The sequence below is a fragment of the Neltuma alba genome, unplaced genomic scaffold, assembly GCF_004799145.2.
Source record: "Neltuma alba isolate B1F8T4 unplaced genomic scaffold, ASM479914v2 tig00010080_pilon, whole genome shotgun sequence".
NCBI classification, from domain to species: domain Eukaryota; kingdom Viridiplantae; phylum Streptophyta; class Magnoliopsida; order Fabales; family Fabaceae; genus Neltuma; species Neltuma alba.
In genome coordinates, this window is record NW_021635039.1 from 404947 (window position 1) to 424151 (window position 19205).

Below are 19205 nucleotides of genomic sequence, written 5' to 3' on the forward strand. Positions count from 1 at the left end.
TTTTATAAATCTTATTTTCAATAATTCTCTTTTCTTAAATAAATAGAGAATAAAACTCATTTATCAAGCATTAAACTCCTTCTAAACTTAACTAAACACTAGGAATAATAATAAATAAAAAAAATTGGGATGTTACAACTCTCCCCACCTAAAAGGAATTTTGTCCCCAAAATTCAAACAAACACACACAACAACCAAGAAAAACACCTACCAAGAAAACAAGTACGGGTACTCGCACTGCATTCGCTCCTCGGTTTCCCAAGTAGCATCACCGGGACTCATTCCTTTCTAAAAGACTTTTACGAGCCGAATAGTCTTATTCCGTAATTGCTTGTCCTTCACATCCAAAATCCGCTCTGGTTCTGCCTTATAAGTCAAGTTCTCACGTAACTCAACTTCTTCAGGCTCGATTATGTGAGATGGATCTGGATGATACTTCTTCAATTGTGACACATGAAACACATCGTGAATGTTGGACAAATGTGGCGGCAAGGCAACACGGTAGGCAACAGGTCCAATTCTCTCCAAGATCTCATATGGGCCTATGAACCTGGGTGTCAACTTTTTGGCTTTGATAGATCTTCCAATACCCGTGAGTGGAGAAACTTTCAAAAACACATGATCACCTACATCGAATTCCAAAGGTCTCCGACGACGATCTGCATAACTCTTCTGACGGCTTTGAGCTGTCAATAACCTTTGTTTAATCAGATCAATCTTTCTGGTAGTGATGTCTACTAAGTCAGGACCAATGATAGTTAGCCTAAGTTAGATACACTTAGTGTAGTTTTGATATAAGGTTACGGTAGCACGATCAAGGTAGCTATCTTCGATTCCTAAAACAATATAAAAAGCTAGAAAGAGTTAAAGATAGCTTTCCACCTACCAGTGGTCCCTAAGGATAGAAGAAACCAAAAGTACTAATGGCCTAGAGACATGAGCCAAACTCTTCCTCAATTGGCTGAAAGCAAGTAGTTGACTTGTTTGGGGATGACAGTAAGATTAGGGACATGGAAGTCCTTTAAGTAGCAGACAATGTTGCGATGAGCGAAGCTAAGTAAGACTAGTAGAGGTTAAGAGAAAGTATACTTCATCACGATGAACCAAGGGCATTGGTGGCGATAAACGAATATAGAAGTGATTACCAGAGAAAGTGGTGACTTTTAAGAAGAATTATGGTCATGAACAATAACTCTCAGATGCTAAGATGGTATCTCGGCAAGACTTGATGGATTATGAGGTCATTGAGAGTAAGACTAATAGAGATCAAAGAGAGTGGTATCCACTATTTAAGAGCTATTAGATTCCCTCTCAAGAGGAAGAATAATGATAAGGAGTTGAACAAGATAGTTAGGGGTTGAGTCTATACACCGCTAAGAGGGTGTAATAGCCACCTAAGCTGGACAAACTCGTACAGCCTTGTTAAGGCTGGGGCACCATGATAGAATAGCTATCTTGAGTCCCTGAATAGATAAATAGGAACCTAGAGATAGTAAACTCAAAATAGATAGCTCTAGTCAAATTCTTTGGAATCAAGAAGAAGAGAAAGAGATGAGAATAATACAGATATCTATGCGGGGAATTAGCATTATGAGGTTGGCATGTTCCCGATAATGTTAAGAGATATTCAGTCACTTAGGGTTAGGTTGAGAGGTACCCTTCACAGGGGATATGGTCTTGGCTATGAGTCTTCCTAGAGAAAGTACGGAACTAGTACTCTGAGACAGAATTGGCACCACTCTAGATGGAGCCAAATACCCTATCCGAGCAGGAAAAGGGATTAGCCGAGGCAAGGCAAGCGAAGTTGACTTTACCCCAATGAAAGCATGACTAGCCAAGAACAGAGTTAGGCTTGAATGTCCCTGAGCTTAACAGAGAAGGGCAAGTAGAAAGAAGAGAACCTCATAAGTCCTCTCCCTATGACTTCCAGAATCAGTTGTGAACAGGATGAGAGGCTCCTTTTTTACGGATGAGATGTCTGGTCGGCAGGCTACAAACGTAGCAACCAGTAAGAGCTTGCACTCTTTGATTGGAATGCCAAGCATTATACATGTTAGAGTATGCTCATACTAAAAAGTGAAGTAAAAGAAAGAGAAGTTACATGAGTTAGGAGCTGCTTCGGTGCACAATAGGAGAATGGACACTTTGGAATCAAAAGTAGATTTGTTGGAAAGCAAAGTGGCCTCTCAACTGTCTCTAATCACTGCTGAATTGAAGAACATGAGTGTGCATCGCCCACCCACTCCAATGGACATTACAACGACCAGTTGTGAAACATGTGGCTCGGTTATGCATATTTCTAGCGTTTGTCCAGACCGTTATGAGGAGGTATCTGCAGTCTACCAAGGCCGTCCAAATCAAAAGTGGGACCCTTACTCCAACAGTTATAACGAGGGATGGAAGGCAAACCCTCGATTGGGCTGGAGGAACGATGATAGTAGACCTCCAACCAGATTTCAGAAGAGTGGAGGAGCTGGCCCATCTTCAACCCAGTTCCAAAACCAATCTCAAGCCCTAACTGTCCCACCAAAGGATGATACCAACCAACTCCTACACAATATGACGGCCTTAATGAAGGAAGAAAGGGCTGCTAACGCTACTCAGTTCAACTCCTTAGCCTCACTAATTCAACAAGACTCATCCAAGAATGATACTAGATTTAGTGCTTTGGAAAAGAGGATGGAACAGTGGGAAACTAAGTCTAAGAACATCAACTCCTATGTAACTCAATTGTCCAACAACATGAGTGAACAACAAGCAAGGAACAGTGGTGCTATTCCCTCCAACATTGTTATCAATCCTAAGGGCTTAAATGCCATTACCCTTAGGAGTGGGAAGCAAGTGAATTTTAGAAAAGAGGAGGATGAAGTTATAGATGAGGAAATCTTGTGTGATGAGCTGCCACAAGCATCTTCAAAGGTTAAGAATTCTGAAAGCTTCAAGGAGATGAGGCTAAAGTTGAAAGAAGCCCCAAAAGAACATGATGGCAAGGGTAAAGCTGTGGAATCTGAGCCAAGTAATCATGGAGCCTCAAGCAAGGAAGGTAAGGAGGTAAACATCAATGAACTACCTTTCCCTCATGCTTATTTGAAAAATGTTAAAATGGGTAAGGAGAGGCAAGATCATGAGTTGCTTGAGACATTTAGGAAAGTAGAAGTGAATATACCCTTGCTTGACCTGATTAAAAAGATTCCTAAGTATGCTAAAGTCTTAAAAGAATTATGTACTCAAAAGAGGAGATTTAAACCTAATGAAAGAGTCCAATTACCCTCTAATGTGTCTGCATTATTTAAACCCCAAATTCCTGTAAAGTGTCAAGACCCTGGATCTTTCACTATCCCTTGCACTATAGGAAAGGCTATTATAGGGGGAGCCCTGTTAGATCTAAGTGCAGCCATTAATGTCATGCCTAAGTCCGTATACACCTCTCTAGGAGTCATGACTCTTAAGTCTACTACTGTTGTACTCCAACTAGCTGATAGGACTATTAGGTATCCTGAGGGCATTATTGAAGACATTTTAGTCCAAGTTAAGGGATTGGTGTTTCCTGCTAATTTTTATGTGCTTGACATGTCTTCTGAACTTGTAAATGACACTACACTCATCCTTGGTCGACCTTTCTTAAGGACTTCTAATACCATGATTAGCATGAAAGAGGGCACCATAACTCCGGAGGTGGGTGATAATAAAGTTTCTTTTAACATGTATGAAGCAATGAAACATCCTTATGAGGACTATTCACTTTTGGGGGTTAACATGATAGACATTGCTGTTGAGGATGCTTGCTCTGAAGTTGAATTGCAAAATGACTCTTTCTATTATGAACTTTACACTGATGATTCTATTGATGAGAATGAATCCATTTCTTCCTTTTCATCTCTTTACTCTACACCTTCTACTTGTTCATATGGTGGTGATGTTACATGCCTTGATTGTACTGTGGTTAATTGCATGCTTTCTATCCCACATACATTTTCTGTTTCCTACCTTGACTCCAAGTTAGACTGTGATTCCTCTATTATCAGTGATGATTCCCTTGGGGAAAGGTTTCCTGTTGTTGTTTCAGATATGGGGGAAGATGTCATGGAGAAGAATCCCTCTAAGGCGGTTGCTGTAGATCAACTAGAAGTTGGTTCAACGCTTGAGAGGAAGTTAACTACAAGGCTGAGGAACTATCATTGGTTGAAGGAAAGGGGAGTAATTTGTTCTCTCTTGAACTTCATAAATTGATTCCTTCTATTGTGCAACCACCTACACTTGATTTGAAACCCTTACTACCTACTTTAAAATATGTTTTCCTTGAGTCTAATGAACAATTGCCTGTTATTATAGCTGACTCACTGTCTGAGAGTGAGGAAGAGAGACTCTTGTCTGTTTTGAAGGAGCATAGAAAGGCAATAGGTTGGACACTAGCAGACATACCAGGAATTAGTCCTACTGTGTGCACACATAGAATTTTACTGAGTGAGGAATCAAAACCAGTGAGACAACCCCAAAGACGATTGAACCCTCTCATATTAGATATAGTTAAGAAAGAAATTACTAAATTGTTGAGTACTGGGATAATATATCTAATTTCTGATAGTGAGTGGGTCAGTCCAGTGCATGTTGTGCCAAAGAAGAGTGGGGTAACAGTAGTAAGGAATGAAAGGGATAAGTTAATTTCTACAAGGGTTCAAAACTCATGGCGTGTGTGCATAGACTATAGGAGACCTAATGATGCAACATATAAGGATCACTTTCCTATACCCTTCATTGACTAAATGTTGGAGAGACTAGCTGGTAAATCACATTACTGCGTTTTAGATGGCTTTTTCGGCTATTTTTAGGTACCCATAGCCCCCGAGGATCAGGACAAAACTACCTTCACATGCCCCTTTGGTACCTTCGCTTATCGAAGGATGCCATTTGGGTAATATAACGCTCCAGGCACCTTTCAAAGGTGCATGATGGCGATTTTCAGTGACCTTTTAGAGCACAATATGAGGTTTTCATAGATGATTTTATAGTTTATGGGGAGAGCTTTGATTAGTGCCTGAATAGCCTAAGGCAGCCTCTAGAGAGATGCATAGCCGAAAATCTTATTTTGAGCTTTGAGAAATGTCATTTCATGGTGGGTAGTGGCATAGTGTTAGGTCACCTCATCTCTAGCAAGGGGATTGAGGTTGATAAGGCTAAAATTGAACTTATCTCATCTTTGCCTTACCCCACCTGTCTTAAAGATTTAAGATCTTTTCTTAGGCATGCAAGGTTTTATAGGCGCTTTATTAAAGATTTTAGTAAAGTTGCTTTACCCCTTTTTACTCTTCTTAAAAAAGATGTTGAATTTAATTTTGATGAAAAATGTAGACATGCCTTTGATACTCTCAAGTCTATGCTTGTTTCATCTCCTATTTTGACTGCACCCAATTGGAATTTACATTTTGAACTCTCATGTGATGCTTCTAATTGTGTAGTGGGTGCTATGCTTGGCTAGAAGGAGGAGAAGCAATCTAGAGTCATAGCCTATGCCTCTAAGACACTCGACCCAACTCAAGTCAACTATACCACCACTGAGAAAGAAATGTTTGCCATTGTATTTGCTTTAGATAAGTTTAGATAGTATCTAATCAATTCTCGAGTGGTTGTGTATACAGATCATGCAGCTGTCCGCTATCTACTTAAAAAGCCACAATCTAAACCAAGATTGATCAGATGGGCTTTACTGCTTCAAGAGTTTGACATTAAGATTAAGGATAGACCAGGGGTAGTGAATCAAGTAGCCGATCACCTGAGTAGGCTACTGGAGTACACAAGGGGAGTAGATTCTTCTGACTTGACTTGTGACTCTTTTACCGATTTAGCTTTATGTTCTGTGGCTACTATAGAGCCTTGGTATGCTAATATTGTCAATTATCTCATGTCTGGACTCACTTCTCCCTTTATGTCTAGATTTTAGGCACAAAAGCTTCGTAGCGAGTTAAAGTATTACATTTGGGATGCCCCTCATTTGTGGAGGATGTACAGTGACCAAGTGATACGGAAGTGTGTGCCGGAGGAGGATTTTGAACCTATTATTTCAGCTTGCCATTCCATGGTTTGTGGCGGTCATTTTAGTGCAAGGAGGACATCTAGGAAGGTCTTAGATTCTGGATTTTATTGGCCCACCCTCTTCAAAGATTCTTTTACATTTTGTAGATCATGTGACAAGTGTCAGCGATTTGGGGAGTTGGGAAAAAGACATGAGATGCCTCAACAGGCACTTCTATTTTTGAACTTGGTTCTCTTTAACCTTAAAAATCACTCCTTAACTCAACCCTACATGGTTTTTCATGTAGATTTCAAATATATGCTTAGATCTAGGAAAATAAAATGGCCTCCTTCAGTTTCCCTTTGACCGAACCACAAGGAATCATGAACCAAAAATCACAACTTTGCTTTAAAGCTTCCAACACTTGTTCCTTTTAGTCTATCCTACACCATTCCTCATTTTAAGCATCATGGAAGCCTTAAAACAATGAAAAACTCATCCTAGGGTTCAGTTCCTCACTTGGCTGAAATGGAAGCTCAAAAAAACAACCATGAAAAATGCTTTAAAACAACTTAAACTCACTTGCAAACACTAGGATCTAGCTTGTGTTGTTGTGTCTTAGCAAGTGTGATGATCAACACTTCTTTCCCCTTTTTATTAATCAGTTCGGTCAACATCAAGAGAGGGAGGAGACAGATTTTTAACCATAAAAGAGAAAGAAACCAAAGCAAGAACACTTCTAGGACCAAGATCTAACCTTGAAACCTTGCTTGGATGATCAAAGATGCTTGCTTCTTCTTGTTTTTCTCTCAAACTCTCTCTTTTTCTCTTATTTTCTCCCTTGGAAAAAAATGAGCATCTGAAAATGGGGAGAGAAGAGCTTGATTAATGCTTCAAAATATCCCAACCACCTTCTTTAATGATAGTCCAAGTGTCATTACCCTACTAAGTCTTGATTCCTCTTTCATAATTACCATAATTCCAAATGAAATTAATTACTAAAGTCAAGATCCTCTCCATTTATGGAATGACACTTGGCTAATTCAAATCTTCTCCTTCAAGAGCTTAACACATGGCTCAATAGGATCCCTTAGATTTGCAAGACACCAATCTTGCTTTATCAGTATACTTTAGGCTCTGAGTTTAATTTCTTTTCTATAATTACAGTAGCTTAGCCTCTATAATTATTTTCTATCAGATCCTTAATTTATTCTCCTCATTATTATCTTCCCAAATTGCCCTCTCTATCTCAAAATTAATTTCCTAATATTTAAATAAAAAGGAAAATTAATTTCCTTCTCTTTAGGGATTTTTCCAATTTTTATATTTATTTGGAAAAATCTTGGACACTTGAGGGTCTTCATTTAATTCTATAATTCCTTATAATTCCTTGGGATCTCATATGAATTTTCTTGGAATTTTATTCCCATTAATTTATTTATTTGGAATTTTCCAAATAAAATCCTTTAATTAGCCCAAATCACCCTTTAGTTCTCTCATAATTTCTCTAAGGGTAATTTGGTCATAAAACCAACTTTATAATTTCATATAACCCTCAAAGGATATTATCCCTATTTTTTCTTAATTTTCCAAGGCTCTGAAATATTTTTCCTTATTTACATTTGATCAATTTTCCTTAATTAGTCAATTTTCCTATAATTGGCTTGGAAAATTACTGTAATTATTTTCCACCAAAATCCTTTGACTTTTTCCTTATCATTTTTAATCTTCAATAATTTGAGAATATTTCTTATCTCTAATTACCATAATGCTGGATGTGACAGAAAGGAAGCTGCAATTGCAAGAGTTGGAGGAGATTAGACTTGAAGCTTATGAGAACTCTAGACTCTACAAGGAAAGACCAAATTTGTGCATGATCGAGGTATCTTGAGAAAGGACTTTAAGGAAGGCGATAAAGTGCTGTTGTATAAGGCTAGGTTTACTTTCAAGTAAGGAAAATTCAACACCAGATGGGATGGGCCATACACAGTCACTAAAGTGCACAATTTTGGTATGGTGGAGCTAATACATGAGGAGACCGGGGCCAGATTCAAAGTTAATGGCCATCTACTGAAGCTTTACCATGAAAATCAAAAGCCTCCTTAACTCCCTGGTCGTTTCTTTCCTTTACTCATTTACATGCTTTTGCTTAATTATTGATCTTGCTATGTTTTGTGCATTGTATGTTAAATGAGTGTGGGGGAGAAACCGTTTCAGTAGTATAGTAATGTAGTTGTTGTTTGAATTCAATAAGACCCTCTGTAAGTTCTGATCTCTATCCTATCTCATTTTGTGCTTGTTGGTAATATGGTGCTTGTAATGAATTATATGAATCAGATTGATTAAGAAAGCTTGTTTGTGGTATACTGCTTAATCATGGACTTATTGAGCACCTTTTGATCTCTTTTGATGCACTTTAAAGTTTTTGAAGTATCCAGCTACCTCTGTTGTTTGTGTGTTGTGTTTCTCTGTTATTTGGGTGTTTCTGTGTTGTTCTTGCGTCTCTGTGACACTTCGTCGCGATAAACCTAAGCCTTCGCCATGGCGAAGTGGTCCGTGTCTGTTAGATTGCTCTCTGTGACCTTTCACCGTGGTGAACTCCAGCCTTCGCCTCGGCGAAGGTCACCAGTTTCTGGGTGTTGGTCTCGAGATGGTTTGGCCGCGGTGAACTTTTACCTTCGTTGCGGCGAAACCTCCTCTTCTCCCTTTGCTTTTCGTCTCGAGAATGGTTCGCCGCGGCGAAACTGCCATTTCAGCACTGATCAGTTTTCATTTTTACCCTATTCTACTTGTGAAATTCCCTTTTTGCCCCTATTTCTGCCTCACCCATTCTATTATCTTAAGCCCATTTCTGTCTTTTCCCCTCCCCATTCCATTAAACATTCGCTCCACCCCTTTCAATTCTCAGAAACCGCTCGGCCGCTCCCTCTCAGAAACCGTTTGCCCTCTCCCTCTCAGAAACCGCTCCCCTCTTCGCATTCCATCTTCCACACCGTCGGCCCCCTCCCTCTCCTTATTCCTTCACTTATTCCTCTCCTGTTCCCCTTCCCCTCTTTTCTCTATTCTCCTTTTCTCTCTTCTCTTCTCCTTCTCTTCCTCTGTTCTCCTCAGTCAGTGCTGAAGCCCTCTTTCTCTCTATTGTGGTATGATTTCTCTCTTCCTTTGTTCTTTCTTTTGTTTTAATTCTATTTAGTTGTTAGTCTGTTGATTTGTTTTGCTGTTGTGTTGTTTGGGTTGGGTTATTTTTAATATCAATTTGTGGTTACGTAGCTCTTAGGTTGTCTAATGATTCATGGTGCATTTTGTTTTTCTTTAATCTCTTTACTTAATTCTACAAGTTTTTGATACACTGAAAACCTATGAATCATTACATAGCCATTTGCTACTATCTAGGTTGTGATTTTTGTTTTTCTAGGGTAGTGTTCGTTGCTGTTTGTTTGGTCTTTGTTTAGTGTATTTTGTTTCTTGTGTTCAGAGTATGCCTCGTACTATGAACCCTGTGCCTGTGTCTGAATCTGATTCGGGGGATGAGTATACCTTTGAGGAGTTATACCGAAAGATTAACCAGAGACCCCTCCTTAAGGAGCGACCTTTTCCCTTAGACCCCCCTAATCACCCTTTTGTCCACCAACTCCGTGCCTCCCAATTGACCGGTTTGGTCCAAGAGCGTTCTATGGGTAATGACGCTTTTGTTCGCCATTTTTACACCTATGCCCGTTTCCATGGTTCCATGGTCGTCAACTTCCACAATGTCTTTATCCGCCATTCCTTTACCGCTAACAATATCCGTTTCCATTACCGCCTTCCCCCTTGTTACCATTTGGGTTATTCAGCTTACAGAGACAACTACCCTTTTGATGATGTGGTCCAAACTTTGTGTCATGACGGAGCCACTTGGCATCGCCCCCGCACTTCTGAGCAATACCTTAAGCGATCTGAGTTCCGACCTGAGGCTCGCCCTTGGCTGCATTTTGTCTGCAACAACCTAGTACCCACCACCCACCTAGCCAATGTTCCAAAGCGCCAAGCCCTTTACGTTTACCTTCTCATGACTGGCCAATCCTTTGATGTAGCCGACACCATTTACTCAGCCCTCCATGATGCCATCAACACCCCTAAACTCACCAACAACATCATTTTTCCCCACCTAGTCACTGACCTTTTTAGAGCTGCCAATGTCCCTGAGTACAACAATGACAGCTACTTTGAGCTAGCCCCTTTGTTTCGATATGACCACCTTAAACAGCCTGTCATTGGACCCCCTCCACCCATCCACCCTGTGTATGATGTTGGCGCAGCGCATGCAGCTGGTGCACCAGCTCCTTAAGATCAAGAAGAACAGCAAGATCCAAAAGCTCCTGAACCTGTCACCTTAGACACCTTGGCTGATGATATTGATGAGCTGGCAGACCATGTCTACCAGTTGCGAGTCACCCTCCTCCGCGAGATGAAGAGGCAGAAGGACTGTGATGCTCTGTATGATCGAGACCGACGTTACTGCCATCGTGTGGATGCTCTGATTGCTGACTGGTTGAACTTCATCCTACCTCTTGAAGAGGAAGACCCTCAGAGCGGAGCTGGGACATCTGGAGCAGGCACTTTTGGTGCAGGACCATCTGGGTCTGGGGTGGATGATACTGGGATACAGCAGTAGCTCTTTGTTTATGTTTTGTTTTCTTTATTGTTCTTTTTGTTTCTTTTTAGTTGGTGTAGCTGGTTACTTGTTAAACTTTTTGGATGTTACATTGGATGTTGTTTGACTCTTTGGCTACTGATGGCCTTTACATTTTGCTGTTACTCTTACATTGGTCCCAACTTCTATTTTCCTTTTCCTCTTTGCTTTGCATGCAACCTATCACCTTCTCCCTTCTTTTTGTGAATTCAATGTATTGTGCTTCAATTTCAATTGGACTTGACAACTTCCAGTTCAGTTTGTGATTTGTTTGCTTGTAGTGCTTTAAACATTAAGGGCAATGTTGTGTTTAAGTGTGGGGGAGGGACCTATTGTGGATTCTAGCAAATAATTCTCAGGCATCCATGCATCTATTTGATTTTGAGGTGTTTTTAAACTAATAAATTGGTTGAATTGTGAATATTTGCACTGAATACTACTCTCTGTCACCTTTCACCGCGGCAAACATCTGATTTCGCCGTGGCGAAACCCCTCTTGTCAGCGTTAATTTAGCTCTCAACCACACTTCGTCGCGACCAACTTATGTTTCGTCACAGCGAAGCAGGCCCTTTCTTCAGGATTTGCTCTCGGTGAGCTTTCGCCGCGGCGAACCAAAAAATTTTTTTTTTAAAAATATTTTTTTAAAAAAAATAATAAGATTAATAAATAATAAATGCTTTGCAAATTCAGTTGCTCTTCAGAAATTTTTCCTGCTTAGATTCTTTATGCTCCTGCATCCTTTTGAAATTGATGGAAAGTTCAAATTGTACTTGTGCTGTTAGAAAACTTTCCATGCTTTTAAATGAGGGTTGAACTTAGACTAGTTTACTGTTTATTGGGTAAAAATCTATTTTTCTGGCCGAACTGTAAAAATTCATAACTTATTCTAAAAAAATTCAATTAGGGTGATTCAAAATTCTAATTAAAGTTCTTTAAGTCCTCTTTCAAGGAAAAATAATATCATTGTCTAATTCCTTATGAGAAAGCATCAGGTTTTTGAGAAAAGCAACACTGTCCATTTGTTAAAAACCCTGATTCCCAGATTCTGACCATTTACTTTGAAAACTCATTATAAATCGTATACTAGGCCATTTTTAACATATTACCTATAAAATTGAAGCTCAAGATGTTATCTTTCATTGTACCAAATTTCATGACTAAACGCATTCGCGAGCATAATCAAAATGTCATGTGAACCAGTCAGTGTCAGTGTGCTTCCATCACTGTTAGTTTAATATTTACATAACCAAAATGAGCTCACTAATTTTTGTGGCTAAACCCCACAAATTAGTCTTCAATCTGCAGCTTTCCATTGGAGGATTCAGGCCCTAAAATGTTACATTATTTTTAGGGGATGAGATTTTTGAAAATCCCAGTAGCAAATTAACCAACTATAACACCAAGCAAGTATCATTATTATGCATGATCACATTAGCTACTATTGGTGAACTAGCATGCTTATCATTTGGCAAACTCAAACTTGCAAAGGCCAAAGCAAGATACTATAAAGAGTAGCCACATAACAATCAAGAAAGCTCAACCACAATAATGCTAATTAACCATACAATAATCAACAATGCTAGTTAGTGGTAGTAGCTAGGTTTAACTTATTACCTTGCTCCAAAAGTCTTAGCTTTTCTTCCTTCTCCTCTTTCCCTTGACAAATATCAAACCCTAACCATATAATCCATCAACAAAGGCAGCCATAATCATTATCCAACCATGAAAAAGCAAGAACATACATCAAAATGATTTTTGAACCATAAAGTTCCCTCTTTTGCTCACTATTTTTGAACTTGGTTCTCTTTAACCCTAAAAATCACTCCTTGACTCAACCCTACATGGTTTTTCATGTAGATTTCAAATATATGCTTAGATCTAGGAAAATAAAATGGCCTCCTTCAGTTTCCCTTTGACCGAACCACAAGGAATCATGAACCAAAAATCACAACTTTGCTTTAAAGCTTCCAACACTTGTTCCTTTTAGTCTATCCTACACCATTCCTCATTTCTTCATCATGGAAGCCTTAAAACAATAAAAAACTCATCCTAGGGTTCAATTCCTCACTTGGCCGAAATGGAAGCTAAAAAAAACAACCATGAAAAATGCTTTAAAACAACTTAAACTAATTTGCAAACACTAGGATCTAGCTTGTGTTGTTTTGTCTTAGCAAGTGTGATGATCAAAACTTCTTTCCCTTTTTATTAATCAGTTCGGTCAACATCAAGAGAGGGAGGAGACAGATTTTTAACCATAAAAAGGAAAGAAAACAAAGTAAGAACACTTCTAGGACCAAGATCTAACCTTGAAACCTTGCTTGGATGATCAAAGGTGCTCCCTTTCTTCTTGTTTTCTCTCAAACTCTCTCTTTTTCTCTTATTTTCTCCCTTGGCTAAAACTACATCTAAAAATAGGGAAGAGAAGAGCTTGATTAATGCTTCAAAATATCCCAACCACCTTCTTTAATGATAGTCCAAGTGTCATTACCCTACTAAATCTTGATTCCTCTCTCATAGTTAACAAAATTCCAAATGAAATTAATTACTAAAGTCAAGATCCTCTCCATTTATGGAATGACACTTGGCTAATTCAAATCTTTTCCTTCAAGAGCTTGACACATGGCTCAATAGGATCCCTTGGATTTGAAAGACACCAATCTTGCTTTATCAGTATACTTTAGGCTCTGCGTTTAACTTCTTTTCTATAATTACAGTAGCTTAGCCTCTATAATTATTTTCTGTCAGATCCTTAATTTATTCTCCTCATTATTATCTTCCCAAATTTTCCTCTTTGTCTCAAAATTAATTTCCTAATATTTAAATAAAAAGGAAAATTAATTTCCTTCTCTTTAGGGATTTTTCCACTTTTCATCATTATTTGGAAAAATCTTGGATACTTGAGGGTCTTCATTTAATTCCATAATCTCATATAATTCCTTAGGATATCATATGAATTTTCTTGGAATTTTATTCCCCTTAATTTATTTATTTGGAATTTTCCAAATAAAATCCCTTAATTAGCCTAAATCACCCTTTAATTCTCTCATAATTTCTCTAAGGGTAATTTGGTCATAAAACCAACTTTATAATTTCATATAACCCTCAAAGGATATTATCCCTCTTTTTTTCTTAATTTTCCAAGGCTCGAAAATATTTTTCCTTATTTACATTTGACCAATTTTCCTTAATTAGTCAATTTCCTATAATTGGCTTGGAAAATTACTGTAATTATTTTCCACCAAAATCCTTTGACTTTTTCCTTGTCATTTTTAATCCTCAATAATTTGAGAATATTTCCTATCTCTAATTATCATAATGCTGGATGTGACATTTCTCCCCCCTAAATAAATTTCGTCCTCGAAATTTAAAGCATACTTTAATGGAAAAGCTCAGGGTACTTTTCCTTCATCTCAGCTTCCATCTCCCATGTGGCTTCTTCAGAGGAAAGACCTTTCCAGACCACTTTGACCAGGGGAATCTGCTTATTCCTCAGCTGCTTGGTCTTTTGATCAACGATTCGTTCTGGTCTAACCTCAAAAGATAGATTATCCCGAAGCGCAATGTCATCATAGCTTATGACATGCGTGGGATCTAGATGGTACTTCTTCAGTTGGGAGACATGGAAAACATCATGAATCTGACTTAACTTCGGGGGAAGAGCTAACTTGTAGGCCACTGGTCCAGCTTTAGATAGGATCTGAAATGGTCCAACATACTTTGGACTGAGCTTCTTAGTTTTAAGAGATCGACCGACTCCCGTTGTTGGCAACACTTCGAGGAAAACTTGATCACCAACATCAAATTCTAATGGTCTCCTTCTCATATCTGCATAACTCTTTTGTCTACTCTGAGCTGTTACAAGCCTTTGTTGAATAGCCTTTATCTATCGGGAAGTCTGATCCACCATGTCAGGACCAAGAGAATTTCTCTCACTAAGCTCTGTCCAGCATAAGGGAGATCTGCACTTTCTCCCATATAATGCCTCATAAGGTACCATTCAAATACTTGAATGGAAACTGTTATTGTAGGCAAATTCAATTAACGGTAAGGATGTATCCCAATTACCGCTAAAATCCAATACACAGGCACGTAACATATCCTCTAATGTCTGAATTGTTCTTTCCGTCTGCCCATCCGTCTGGGGGTGGTAGGCTGTGCTGAATATGAGAGTGGTGTCCATCTCTTTTTGTAAGGACCTCCAAAACTTTGAAGTAAATCTTGGGTCTCAATCCGAAACAATATTGCTTGGAACACCATGCAGCCTAACAATCACTTTGATGTAAAGTCTCGCTAACTTCTCTGGAGAATCCTTTATATTCATACTGAGAAAATGCGCAGACTTAGTCAGACGGTCGATTATCACCCATATTGCATCATGTTTCGACGCTGTCATTGGTAACCCCACTATAAAGTCCATGGATATACTGTCCCATTTCCACTCAGGGATATCCAAGGGTTGTAACTCTCCTGCAGGTTTTTGGTGTTCTACCTTCACCTTCTGGCAGGTAAGACACTTTGTCACATATTTTGTAATATCCTTCTTCATTCCAGGCCACCAGAAAAGTTCTTTAACATCATGATACATCTTTGTCATTCCTGGGTGAAGAGTATATTTGCTCTTATAGGCTTCTGCCAGTATCTCTTTTCTGAGATCAGACACTTGGGGAACATATGTTCTTCCTTTAAACTTCAGTATCCCCTCCTTAGAAATTTCAAAATTCTTACTCTCGCCTCTAAACAGCTTCTCCTTGAGAATTTTTGCTAGCCAGTCCTGTGACAGTGCTTCTCTGATTTGATCTTTGAGCAGGGTTGTAAACTGGGTTTTACCTCTATTTCCTTCTACTAATTGCATCTGATATAAAGGACCCCAATCTCTGAAATCCTCTACCAGCTTTTGCTCTCTGATCATCAGCGATGCTACCTGTACTGTCTTTCTACTTACGGCATCCGTGACTACATTCGCTTTGCCTGGATGGTACTTAATTTGAAAATCATAATCTTTGAGTAAGTCCATCCACCTTCGTCGTCTCATATTCAACTCTTTCTGGTCATGGAGGTACTTGAGGCTTTTGTGGTCACAAAACAATTATACGGCTGCTCCATACAGATAGTGTCTCTATATCTTCAGTGCATAAACTATCGCTACCAACTCTAGGTCGTGGGTTAGGTACTTCTCCTCGTGAGATTTCAACTGTCATGAGGCATAGGCTACTACCCGCCCTTGCTGTATAAGCACACATCCCAATCCCTGCTTGCTAGCATCTGTATAAACCATATACGGTTGTGAAGGATCGGGAAGTATAAGTACGGGAGTAGAAGTGAGCTTCCTCTTCAGCTCCTGAAAACTAGCCTCACTCTTCTCATCCCACAAGAACGGCTGGTTCTTCTTGGTTAACTTGGTTAGCGGGAGAGCAATTTGAGAAAAGTCCTGGATAAATCTTCTGTAACACCCTTCTAGTCCGAGGAAACTTTTGATCTTGGTCACCGTCTTGGGTCTCTCCCAGTTGAGTACTGCCTCAATCTTACTGGGGTCGACAGCCACTCCCTCTCGGGAAATCACATGGCCGAGAAATCAGACTTCCTGGAGCCAAAACTCACACTTACGAAGTTTAGCCACCAGATGTTTCTCTTCCAGGGTATTTAGGACAATCCTCAAATGCTCCTCATGCTCTTCTAGAGACTTGGAGTACACCAGGATGTCATCAATGAATACAACCACAAATTGATCCAAGTAAGGACGAAAAATCCTATTTATGTAGTCCATGAATATGGCAGGTGCGTTCGTCAATCCAAACGGCATCACTAAGAATTCATAGTGCCCATATCAGGTTCTAAACGTAGTTTTAGGGACATCTTCAGACTTAATCTTGAGCTGGTGATAGCTCGATCTTAGATCAATCTTAGAGAATACACTGGCTTCAACCAACTAGTCTAACAGATCATCTATCTTAGGGAGCGGATACTTGTTCTTAACTGTGACTTTGTTCAACTCCCTGTAGTCTATGCACAGCCTTAGACTACCATCCTTTTTCTTGAGAAACAATACTAGAGCACCCCATGGCGACATACTTGGTCTAATAAAACCTTTTTCAAGTAACTCCTCTATTTGCTTCTTAAGTTCTGTCATTTCATTAGGAGCCATTCTATAAGGGGCCTTAGAAATTGGTCCTGCTCCAGGTACTATGTCAATTGTGAATTCTACTTCTCTGTCTGGGGGTAATCTTGCGATCTCTATTGGAAACACTTTCAGAAATTCCCTGACCACTGGGATTTCTCCTATCCCTTCCTCGACTTCGACTTGTACTGAGAAGAAAACGAGGAATCCTTGACAGCCTTTTCGTAAGCATTTGCCCGCTTGGGCTTTCGTAATTAAGTTTAATCTAACTTCCGGATTCAACTCTAAATCCCTCATGGGTAAGATTAAGGTTTTGTTCTTACAATCCATTAGGATATTGTGGGATGACAACCAATTAAGTCTAATCACCACATCCATCTCATGGAAAGGTATGCATATCAAATCTATAGCAGTGCAACAGTGCTCATAACAAACTATACAGTTTAGGCACACATCAGATGTAACTACCCTACTCTGCGTTGGGCTAGACACATGTATATCATATGGCAATGTATTTATACTCAAGCCAAGTCTTTCTACACAGGCATATGAAATAAAAGAATGACTAGCACCCGAATCAAACATTGCAATCACCGGAGAATTGTTAATCATGGTCGTACCTTGGATCATCTCCGGAGACTTCCAAGCTTCTTCTCTTGTGATGGCAAACACTCAGCCCCTGGGTGCGTGGTCTTGCCTGCTCGGTGTTCTGTGGGCACTCTCTTGAGAAATGTCCAGGTTTGCCACAGGTGTAGCAAACATTTTGCCCAGCCATGCATGGTCTGTCACCGTGACTCTTGCCACGCTTAGGACACTCCTTGCCCTTCGGTGCTTTATCACCTTTCTTGCTCTTACGGTTGTTCCAAGGTTGCTTCCTCTTCTTATTCACATTAGACGAGGTAACACCTTGACCTCCTTAACCTCCCTTCTCAGCTCTGGGAGTTGTCTTGACCATCAAATGATGGTTGAAGCTGCTTTTCGTGATTCGGCAAGCTTCCACTGCTTTATTGAACTGCTCAAATTGTCTGTGAGCAATCATCTCCCTCAATGATGGCCTCAGTCCTCGAACTATCTTCTCTGTCGTCCACCTCTCATCGTCTCTGTATCGGAGATAGCTTGAATAATGAGAGAGACAGATGAACTTCGACAAGTATTCATCAAAAGGCTCATCATCCCATTGCTTCAGAGTCAGAAATTCTACTTCTCTCTCATCCTGAACAGATCTCAGAAAGTACTTCTCATAAAACTGCTCCAGAAACACTTCCCAAGTCACCGTTGTGTTTCGAGCATCGAGAAGAATTGTAGTATTCTTCCACCAGCGATCGGCATCTTTCTCCAGCTTATATATCACCATCTGGCCTTTTTGCTCTGATGAGCAGTCCAGCACCTTGAAGATCTTCTTTAGGCGATTAATCCACTCTTCCACCGCTTGAACATCAAATGTCCCATCAAATGATGGTGGGTTGTGCTTACAAAATCGGGTCATCCACTATTGAATGCTGTCGGGTTCTGCTGCTGGCATTGCCGGCCTTGGCAACTGTTCTAATGCTGGTGCTACAGAGACCTCTTCTTCTGGTTGCCTTCTGTCAAGGTTCGCTAATGCTGCTGCTGCCTGCTATAGCTATCGCTGCATCCCTTTCTTATTCCTGGCGAGCTTGAGCTGCTCTCATGTCCTCGATGGTCTTCTACTGTTGCTCGAGGCGTTCCAAAATCAATTGTAATGGATCAGGAGGGACCCTTGCATCTTGCACTGGGGGCCTCTCTGGTTAAAGGTTTCGTCGAGTTCTAACCATTGCTTAACTAACTGGATAGCACAACAAGGAACAAGAAATAAATATCATGCTTGGATTTTATTCACAAAATGAGCATACAACAAAAAGCAGCTAAGCATTGACCAGTCAAAGTGCAATCAACACATCTATCGACCAAGCATTAAACAACCTAACCTACTAGGGTTAGCTGTACCAAAATATATCCTACGTTAGTGATAGGACAGTCCTAGCGTCTATAGAAAGTGAACAATAACAAAGCCCTCAAGGCTTCGGATCCAGTCCTTTACATCATCTCCCAGCAAGTAGTCCAGGCGGACAATCTCATGGGTCCAGAAGGGAGTGTTAGGTAGGACATTTACCATCTCACATAACCAATTAAATGGTTCTAAGTAAGGGTTGCCTGGTCCGTGTGCCTGATACAGCTCCCTCACACCCTCGAGATAGTCTAGGTGTACTCTCAGGTCTGCATAAACATCCCTCCTGATGTGACGCCCTATGAACCTCAGCCGGTCACTCCGCTGACCCACACTACGGATCTCATGACTAGGCTAAACTGGGGTAGGTACAAATAGTACTGCAGGTGCTACAGGTATTGCCGGGGCTGGGGGTACAACTGGTACAGTACTAGGTCTAGGG

General features: G+C 40.0%; 2 protein-coding genes across 2 annotated transcripts; both read right to left on the reverse strand.

Moving 5' to 3' along the window:
- Positions 1–288: 288 nt before the first annotated feature.
- LOC114754096 (uncharacterized) lies at positions 289–2052 on the reverse strand. Its single transcript, XM_028942843.1, has 3 exons — positions 1999–2052; positions 1658–1862; positions 289–734 (listed from the first exon to the last, which is right to left on the reverse strand). Exons 1-3 carry the CDS (start codon positions 2050–2052, stop codon positions 289–291), a joined length of 705 nt encoding a protein of 234 aa, XP_028798676.1.
- Positions 2053–17713: 15661 nt separating this feature from the next.
- On the reverse strand, positions 17714–18283 carry LOC114754097 (uncharacterized). Its single transcript, XM_028942844.1, has one exon. The coding sequence runs from the start codon at positions 18281–18283 to the stop codon at positions 17714–17716; it is 570 nt and encodes a 189-aa protein (XP_028798677.1).
- Between the last annotated feature and the right edge of the window lie 922 nt (positions 18284–19205).

Coding starts and splice junctions, on each gene's coding strand:
- LOC114754097 (XM_028942844.1), bottom strand. CDS start 18,283: ATGACCCGATTTTGTAAGCACAACCCACCATCATTTGATGGGACATTT.
- LOC114754096 (XM_028942843.1), bottom strand. CDS start 2,052: ATGTATAATGCTTGGCATTCCAATCAAAGAGTGCAAGCTCTTACTGGT. Junction 1,863..1,998: donor AAGCTCTTACTGGTTGCTAC/GTTTGTAGCCTG, acceptor TGTTAAGCTCAG/GGACATTCAAGCCTAACTCT. Junction 735..1,657: donor GACCATATCCCCTGTGAAGG/GTACCTCTCAAC, acceptor CTGACTTAGTAG/ACATCACTACCAGAAAGATT.